The sequence below is a fragment of the Euphorbia lathyris genome, chromosome 3 (genome assembly GCF_963576675.1).
Source record: "Euphorbia lathyris chromosome 3, ddEupLath1.1, whole genome shotgun sequence".
NCBI lineage: Eukaryota > Viridiplantae > Streptophyta > Magnoliopsida > Malpighiales > Euphorbiaceae > Euphorbia > Euphorbia lathyris.
The window spans coordinates 101,788,417-101,798,924 of NC_088912.1; the positions used below are offsets into that span (position 1 = coordinate 101,788,417).

At 31.5% G+C, this 10,508-nt stretch overlaps 1 protein-coding gene across 2 annotated transcripts; it reads left to right on the forward strand.

The window, feature by feature from the left end:
* The first annotated feature begins 4,038 nt into the window (after positions 1 to 4,038).
* Positions 4,039 to 6,709, forward strand: LOC136224391 (uncharacterized). 2 transcript variants are annotated; one of them, XM_066012720.1, is made up of 5 exons: positions 4,039 to 5,725; positions 5,832 to 5,904; positions 6,011 to 6,172; positions 6,246 to 6,306; positions 6,381 to 6,709. In XM_066012720.1, exons 1-5 carry the CDS (start codon positions 5,673 to 5,675, stop codon positions 6,545 to 6,547), a joined length of 516 nt encoding a protein of 171 aa, XP_065868792.1. In that variant the 5' UTR covers positions 4,039 to 5,672; the 3' UTR covers positions 6,548 to 6,709. Both variants share the same exon structure in this region; 1 of them encodes a protein (XP_065868792.1).
* The last annotated feature ends 3,799 nt before the right edge of the window (positions 6,710 to 10,508 follow it).

Sequence of the window (10,508 nt, forward strand, 5' to 3'; positions counted from 1 at the left end):
ACGTTCTATAATTCATTTAATCAATCATTTATCTAATAATTTATATATATTTTTTTAAATTTGATGTCATTAAGCCTTATTGTAACCTAACGTCGTCTGACTTAACGTACTGTAATGTACAACTTAAGTAATTATCACGATCTCAATACATAAGTCCTCAACGTTTTTCAGCTCGTTATCTGAACGATTACGTTCTATAATTCATTTAATCAATCATTTATCTAATAATTTATATATTTTTTTTAAATTTGATGTCATGAAGCCTTATTGTAACCTAACGTCGTATGACTTAACGTACTGCAATGTACAACTTAAGTAATTATCACGATATCAACACATAAGTCACAAGGGTTTCTCAGCTCGTTATCTGAACGATTACGTTCTATAATTCATGTAATCAATCATTTATCTAATAATTTATATATATTTTTTTTTAATTTGATGTCATGAAGCCTTATTGTAACCTAACGTTGTCTGACTTAACGTACTGTAATGTACAACTTAAGTAATTATCACGATCTCAGTACATAAGTCCCCAGGGTTTCTCAGCTCGTTACCTGAACGATTACGTTCTATAATTCATTTAATCAATCATTTATCTAATAATTTATATATTTTTTTAAATTTGATGTCATGATGCCTTATTGTAACCTAACGTCGTCTGACTTAACGTACTGTAATGTAGAACTTAAGTAATTATCATGATCTCAATACATAAGTCCCCAGGGTTTCTCAGCTCGTTATCTGAACGATTACGTTCTATAATTCATTTAATCAATCATTTATCTAATAATTTATATTTTTTTAAAATTTGATGTCATGAAGCCTTATTGTAACCTAACGTGGTCTGACTTAACGTACTGTAATGTACAACTTAAGCAATTATCACGATCTCAATACATAAGTCCTCAAGGTTTCTCAGCTCGTTATCTGAACGATTACGTTCTATAATTCATTTAATCAATCATTTATCTAATAATTTATATATTTTTCTTTAATTTGATGTCATGAAGCCTTATTGTAACCAAACGTCGTCTGACTTAACGTACTGTAATGTACAACTTAAGTAAGTATCACGATCTCAATACATAAGTCCTCAAGGTTTGTCAGCTCGTTATCTAAACGATTATGTTCTATAATTCATTTAATCAATCATTTATCTAATAATTTATATATATTTTTTTGAAATTTGATGTCATGAAGCCTTATTGTAACCAAACGTCGTCTGACTTAACGTACTGTAATGTACAACTTAAGCAATTATCACGATCTCAATACATAAGTCATCAAGGTTTCTCAGCTCGTTATCTGAACGATTACGTTCTATAATTCATTTAATCAATCATTTATCTAATAATTTATATATATTTTTTTAAATTTGATGTCATTAAGCCTTATTGTAACCTAACGTCGTCTGACTTAACGTACTGTAATGTACAACTTAAGTAATTATCACGATCTCAATACATAAGTCCTCAACGTTTTTCAGCTCGTTATCTGAACGATTACGTTCTATAATTCATTTAATCAATCATTTATCTAATAATTTATATATTTTTTTTAAATTTGATGTCATGAAGCCTTATTGTAACCTAACGTCGTATGACTTAACGTACTGCAATGTACAACTTAAGTAATTATCACGATATCAACACATAAGTCACAAGGGTTTCTCAGCTCGTTATCTGAACGATTACGTTCTATAATTCATGTAATCAATCATTTATCTAATAATTTATATATATTTTTTTTTAATTTGATGTCATGAAGCCTTATTGTAACCTAACGTTGTCTGACTTAACGTACTGTAATGTACAACTTAAGTAATTATCACGATCTCAGTACATAAGTCCCCAGGGTTTCTCAGCTCGTTACCTGAACGATTACGTTCTATAATTCATTTAATCAATCATTTATCTAATAATTTATATATTTTTTTAAATTTGATGTCATGATGCCTTATTGTAACCTAACGTCGTCTGACTTAACGTACTGTAATGTAGAACTTAAGTAATTATCATGATCTCAATACATAAGTCCCCAGGGTTTCTCAGCTCGTTATCTGAACGATTACGTTCTATAATTCATTTAATCAATCATTTATCTAATAATTTATATTTTTTTAAAATTTGATGTCATGAAGCCTTATTGTAACCTAACGTGGTCTGACTTAACGTACTGTAATGTACAACTTAAGCAATTATCACGATCTCAATACATAAGTCCTCAAGGTTTCTCAGCTCGTTATCTGAACGATTACGTTCTATAATTCATTTAATCAATCATTTATCTAATAATTTATATATTTTTCTTTAATTTGATGTCATGAAGCCTTATTGTAACCAAACGTCGTCTGACTTAACGTACTGTAATGTACAACTTAAGTAAGTATCACGATCTCAATACATAAGTCCTCAAGGTTTCTCAGCTCGTTATCTAAACGATTATGTTCTATAATTCATTTAATCAATCATTTATCTAATAATTTATATATTTTTTTTGAAATTTGATGTCATGAAGCCTTATTGTAACCAAACGTTGTCTGACTTAACGTACTGTAATGTACAACTTAAGCAATTATCACGATCTCAATACATAAGTCCTCAAGGTTTCTCAGCTCGTTATCTGAACGATTACGTTCTATAATTCATTTAATCAATCATTTATCTAATAATTTATATATTTTTTTTTAAATTTTATGTCATTAAGCCTTATTGTAACCTAACGTCGTCTGACTTAACGTACTGTAATGTACAACTTAAGTAATTATCACGATCTCAATACATAAGTCCTCAAGGTTTTTCAGCTCGTTATCTGAACGATTACGTTCTATAATTCATTTAATCAATCATTTATCTAATAATTTATATATATTTTTAAATTTGATGTCATGAAGCCTTATTGTAACCTAACGTCGTCTGACTTAACGTACTGTAATGTACAACTTAAGCAATTATCACGATCTCAATACATAAGTCCTCAAGGTTTCTCAGCTCGTTATCTGAACGATTACATTCTATAATTCATTTAATCAATCATTTATCTAATAATTTATATATATTTTTTTTAAATTTGATGTCATTAAACCTTATTGTAACCTAACGTCGTCTGACTTAACGTACTGTAATGTACAACTTAAGTAATTATCACGATCTCAATACATAAGTCCTCAAGGTTTTTCAGCTCGTTATCTGAACGATTACGTTCTATAATTCATTTAATCAATCATTTATCTAATAATTTATATATTTTTTTAAATTTGATGTCATGAAGCCTTATTGTAACCTAACGTCGTCTGACTTAACGTACTGTTATGTACAACTTAAGCAATTATCACGATCTCAATACATAAGTCCTCAAGGTTTCTCAGCTCGTTATCTGAACGATTACGTTCTATAATTCATTTAATCAATCATTTATCTAATAATTTATATATATTTTTTTAAATTTGATGTCATTAAGCCTTATTGTAACCTAACGTCGTCTGACTTAACGTACTGTAATGTACAACTTAAGTAATTATCACGATCTCAATACATAAGTCCTCAAGCTTTTTCAGCTTAATGTTATGTCCTACTGAAGAAAATGCATTTAAAATAATTTTTAAAACCAATAAAAAAATACCATTGCCAGGTTTCAAACACAAGACCATTTGATTTTTCATGATAGTTGCTAACCGGTTGATCTACAAACAATTACTGATGCAGTTGATAATTTATATATTTTATCGTGTTTATAGAATAACCTGTAAAAAATTTAGAATATTACGAAAAAAGAGAGCGGCGTTGGAGTCGAACACGGGATGTCATTAAGTATAACGTTATGTCCTACTAAAGAAAATGCATTTAAAATAATTTTTAAAACCAATAAAAAAAAGAACATTGCCAGGTTTCGAACACAAGACCCTTTGAATTTTACGATAGTTGCTAACCGGTTGATCTACAAACAATTACTGATGCAGTTGATAATTTATATATTTTATCGTGTTTATAGAATAAACTGCAAAAAATTAGAATATTACGAAAAAGAGAGCGGCGTTGGAGTCGAACGCAGGATGGCTCATTTAGAGCAATGTTCTGACCATTACTGTACACCGTTTTTTTATACGCTATTCGAATTAAACATTAACACGTGTTCACAAAGTCAGATTGAAATGTTCATCTTCCCAAAATCGAACGCCATTCTTTCCGATTGAGTTTTCTGGAGAAATTTCCCACGAACTGATACCTAACTTTTACCGACGACTCACATTTCCTTTCCACTATACGGCTTTTTTTCATCCTTACCTTTAGAAAGCTACCATGGCTAAAACAAGACAAAGTACAACTGATTCGGGCAGGAAGGGGAAGCAGGCATTGCATCCTAAAAGGAAGAACAAAGCTGTAAAAAGGCCTAGAACTTGCAATGCCAGAACCTCTAGTGCCCGGGAGAGAGTAGCAAAGCTGGATAGTATGCCTGTGCTGAAAGGTATGCCCGTTGATATAGAGTCCTTGAAAAATATTGATTTTGATGTTTCTGCTTGCATAGAGGATTTAAAATTGGGGAAATTGTTGACTCTTAAAGTCAACACATACGATGAATTAGTTAAAGAATTCTATAGAAACCTTCGTAGGAATAATAAGGGCACAGAGATATCTTCTAGAGTGAAAAATGTTCAAATCAAAATAGACACTGCTTTATTGAATGAACTTTTTGATATGCCTTCTGTTGAGGATGGGTTTTGCGTTAAAAACCCAGCTGATAGAAAAATAGAATGGGAGGGGTATAATGATACCCATTTCATAAACGAAGTCCTACACGAGTCTGGTTTACCCCTCGCCACGACAAACATGACGGCTCATGCCCGATTTTTACATCAAGTGGTTATAAAGACACTGCTACCTAAGTATGGTAGCATGGAAAAATGCTCTTTAGCCGAAAGGATTATTTTGTGGCATCTGTTAAAGGGTAAACAGATGAATTTTGCTCAACAAATTATCTATCACATCCTCAACAGGTTCAGAGCGGTTAAGAAAGACCATCAAAGGAAGATTCATCTACCTTATGGTAATCTTTTGACTGTAGTCTTTGAACATTACAATGTTCCTGTGTCTCGGACGGATAACCGGTCTGTAAATACGAATGTCATGGATGCTCTATACTTGTTAAGTATGGCAACTATGACGAGTAATAGAGGCTGGATCCTTTCCAAATTTGTGAGAGATGAAGATGAAATTGTTTTTGATAAAAAAACATATTTAAGGAATTTGGAGAATGACGGAGAGGATGTTGATATTGATCCGGAAGGTTATGGGCCTGTTGATGATGACATAGACAGTCTAGATGTTGGGATGGATCGTTTTGATTTTGAAGATGAAGATGTGGGGATGGGTGGTGTGGAGATGGGGGGTTCAGAGGTTGAGGTAGAGGATGATGAGCCAATATTCGAAGAGTCTGAAGACGAAGATGAAGACGAGTATGAGATTGTATACCGGAAGGTGGATCAACCAGAAACAGAGAAAACATTAGAGGAACAAGTTGATGATGGCAGCAATGTTAGGGAGTTGGTAGTTTACGTTGGAGATGAACTACCGACACCCTCTTATCCAATGAAGAAGCTTCTGATTTTAGACTTGAATGGTGTACTTATATGCTAGAGAACCGGTCTCTGTCGCCCACATATCACTCCATTAATGAAATTCTGTTTTGATCATTTTACGGTAGCAATTTGGTCATCAAAGATGAGGTATTTTAGGTTCATTGAATTCTTCACATATGATTCTGTTTTTACATTCTTCTAAAGTTCATTGATTTTTTTTTATAATTTTAGTGTCTTCTTATTTGTTTTCCAGGAAAAACATTGAGAAGATTCTTCCGAAAATTAGAAGATCATTGCCTGATGAAGTTCAAATGTTGTTTGTTTGGGTTAGACAATTGTTTCCAGCTTTTAGGATTCTTTTCCGTTCCATAATCAATTATTTAAATATTCAGTTTTCTTATATTAATGTTTACTACACTGTTTGATTGTCAGGGTCAAGAGAATTGTGTTCTAACAAGAGTCAGATTAGGCTCCAATGAACAAAAATTTGTAATGCTTAAAAATTTGGAGAAAGTTTGGAATGCCTATCCACAGTTCAATGCTTCAAATACTGTGTTAATAGATGATACACCTTACAAGTCATTAATGAATTCTGTAAGTGTATTGTCTTTATTGTAATTACCCTGTATTATGATGCATTATAATTTCATTTTGTTGGATTATGTAGGCAAACAATTTCATCTTCCCCACAACGTTTGATTCAAGCAACAGATGGGACAATTATCCAGGTAAAGCTTTGTGTCAATATATATGTAAATTGATTACCAAAATGTTCATCTAACTATAATAATGCAATTTGCAGACCCAAATGGAGGTTTTGTAAACTATTTGGAAAGACTATCAAGTGCACATGACGTTGCGGAATTCATCGAGATGGAGCGATTCGGTCAAGATCCCATTAGACAGGATGATTGGCGAATGGCTAAATTGCAGCCAGCTATAGATTATGCAATGAGATGTGGAAGATGATTGTATAACCAAGTCTTTTGGTGTACTGTTTGTAAATTTTTTAAGTACAATTTGTGAACTGTTGGTACATTTTGTGTAAAGAAGTACTTTGACAAACTGTAAATAGATATTTTGAGAAACTGTATGAAAACAATTGTTTTCGCAATCAATCTGTGTTGAAAATTTATGTTTGTTTAATTATCATTTGGTTGTTTCAATTTCGACAATCTGTGTTAAACCCAAATATATAACAGTTTGTATGTATTAATAACACATAAGAAGACATCTTCTTTAATATAGTGTTTTATTTGAGATTAAATCATATGTAGTAAATAACACATAAGAAGACATCTTCTTTAAGATGATGTTTTAATTGGATAACATATTCTATAAGCTTGAAGGTAATACCAAATTAGAATACATCATGTTTGTGTTTTATATTATTTACTTATCACAAATATTTACTCATATCAAATTGACACAGACAATTGGAATTTTATTTATGCTTCGTATTTGATTGATAATAAGACAACCTCTTATGTATATTCCAACTTTAAGATTTCATCAAAATCTAACACTTCAACCATAAAATAACCATAATGTTTCTTTAATATGATATCGATTATATTTTTAACATTGCATTTTCAATCTATTTATTTATCAATGAGTATTAAAATAGAGTGGAAAACGATTAATCTAATACGAAGATTAATTCTGGTCGAATAAAGTCTGCCTGAGATTAATTCCGATCACTTTGAGACTGCCTGAGGTTAATTCCGATCACTTTCAGACTGCCTGAGATTGATTCCGGTCGAAAATAGTGTATGAGGTTCATTTAGCATTGTCAATGGCTGCCATGATTGAGAAATCTTATTCCTTCTTTCCACAATTCAACGATATGCATTAATTTGGAAAGAGAAAGAGAAGATGATATTAATTGATGAGAGAGAATTCGTTTTTTTAAATGCACAAGGTTTTAAATTACAACCTACATGTCAGCAGGTTAAACCTTTTTTATATTAAATGCCAACTTAAATTATGGACCATTAGATCTTGATCCAATGGATATTAATCGCTCACCACCCATGGTGATAATTTAGTGCTCACCATTGAAAACAACCCCATATATATATATATATATATACATTTCATTGGTTATTATTAGTTTTCATCACAATTCATAACTCAAATAAGATTTGACCCATCAAGAAAACGACACAAAAAAAGCTTAGACATTTGAGTCTTTAGCTAGACAATTAGGTTTTGATAAGGAACAAAATACATTACAAATTTTAATATATATTTCATTGTTTGAAATTTTTCTCCGAGTTTGTGTTTTCAAACTACAAGTACCATTTACTATTCTGGAATCTCGATAATAACATGATTGTTTTTCTTTATAAATATTTTAAACTCATATGAAGTATGTTATAATGCTTTTTTTATTTTCTACTCTACTTATTCTATGTATGTATAATGAATTTGGTTAAAACTCGTCAAAAGCTCGATAAAAGCTCGCTCTATCAAAACTCGGTCAGATTCGGTCAAAACTCGAATTGGTCAAAACTCGGTTCGAGATATTAACGAGCCAATACCAAACTTACCTAGGGTTCGGCTAGGCTCATTTACCCCTAATGGGGACAATAGTATTGAAGAAAAGCTATTAGTAAATTCCCCTTTTTTTCTTTTTTCTTTTCTTCTTTTTTTGATAAGATAGTAAATTCCCCTTTAGATAAATAATAAAGTAATCACATGCTTGGGCACCAAACAAAAAGTATATCTCAAAAATAAAAATATCCTTCTTTCCTCAAATATATGATCCACACTTTCAAAGCATAATCTACTTTTCCTTTATTTCAATTAATTACTTTTTTTTCATAAAGTTGCTTTATAATTTCTTATCTTAATGTATAATTTCTTATCATAATGTCTATCATTAGGTGAAAAATCAATATCAATTGATCATTAAACATTAATTTGTTGCATTGCCACTTTTTCACACGTGTGGAAGTGACCAAGCCTAGATTTTCCAATCTTTTTAACCTTTAATCAAGAACATAGTTTTCTTAATTACCTAAGATAAGTTTTACAATATAATAACTTGTTACCTGATCTTGTTTACGTCTCAAGGCCGCAATTATGACCTGATGTCGTAATGGCTCTACAAAACAGTAAGTAGGTTAAATAGGGTCGGAGTCCGGCGAACACGTTCTGATGCCTAAGTCAGTTTATGATTTAGGTCCGAATAATAGAATAAGAATAGATTTTGAGATAGTAGTTAATGTACCTAACATTGTGCATATACTTGTCTATTTATAGTGTTTGATTAGGTTAAAGTTATCCCTTTATTAGGAATCCTTATGAGTTTAGAATTCCTATTCCTTTTAAAGTTCGAATCCTGGGAGGAACTTTTTATCTCGTAGAATTCGAGAAGTGTCTCTTGGTAATTGGGTCCAGGGTTTTGATTAGTGGAAGTTAGGTCTTTTGTCGTTGGGCTTGGGCAACCGTCCAATTATAGGATTGGCCTTAGTCTTTATGTGGCCTTTTATCCAAGAAAGGGGGTGATCATGACGTTATCAATATTATGTCATTTCGCATGATATCACTATATATTATAATCAGTAGTTTCGCTTCAACCCTAAATGACAAAATGAATTTAGTCATTCATCATGAGTTCTAGCTTTATTAGGATCATATGGTTGAAATCCAAAACATTCTAACACTGAGATTTAATAAGTCCAAATCCAATGGTGAATGACCAAATTCATTTAATCATTTAAAATTTCTACGAACAGGACATGTGTGCCTTTTATAGTAGACATGGTACAGTAAAACCTCTATATAGGAATACTCTATATAGGAATAACCTCTATTTTGTTATAAAAAACATCGGTCCCAACTTGATAATAACCTCTATTACCAAACTCTATTTAGTCATAACCTCCCAATTGTTATACAAATAACTCAGTCCCAAGTGTATTCCTATATAGAGGTTTTACTGTAGCTATATTGTGAGCCGAACCGCATGTGACACATCCTAATTAACTATAATAAATTTTAAAATTACATCATTATCTAGTATGACGCTCAATTGGTATATAATCAATTGCATTTTATGTCATGTTAATATTTTAGTAGAGTTATAAATGAGCTGAACCGATTATAAATGGCTTGATGTTCAGCTCGATCGCGTTAAGCTTGATTTATAAATGAACTGAGTTTAAACACGATTTTGATGCTCACTTCGTAAATGATTCGAACTTGAGAACGGAGAAACTCGGCTTGAAAATTTGCGACCAGATTCGGTCGTAAGTTCATGAATAAGCTCATGGACAAGCTCGATTATAATGTTCATGAACAGGCTCCTGAGCAAAGTTCAGTTCGATTTTTTTTAATAATAATATTTCTATAAAGGATGAAATGTAAAACTATGTAATTTTATGTGAAATTTTTATTTTGTAGGTTTTAAAACTATGGAGCTTATGAACATAATTAAGGGGATGTTCGCGAGTAAATTTCATGAAGAGAATTAATGAGCTACTCGTAAAAAATTAAATGACCTACTCATGAGCAGCATATAATCAAATAATTTTCTTAATGAACTGAGCTCGAATAAGATGTTGGGTTCGTCCATTTTCTGTCGAGCTGAGCATGAGCAAACCAAAGCTCGGCTTCGCTCGGCTCGGCTCGATTATAGTCCTATATTCCAAATTCCAATGAGTTTTTATGCACAAATTTTTGGGAATGATTTTATTGAAATCAAATGTGGGATTTTAAAAAATCATTGAAAGAAAATATAGTTTAGTAATATTTCTAAAATAGACTCCAAACTTCAGCGACTGTTAATGCAATTTAAACATATTTTTAACCATACTAACAAGTTCCTTGTAATTATAAGTACCAATCTTTTTATTTATACGTACAGTAGTGGAGGGAAAAAACGCATAGAAAGTCTGTTGCAGTCCAATCACTATAACCTATT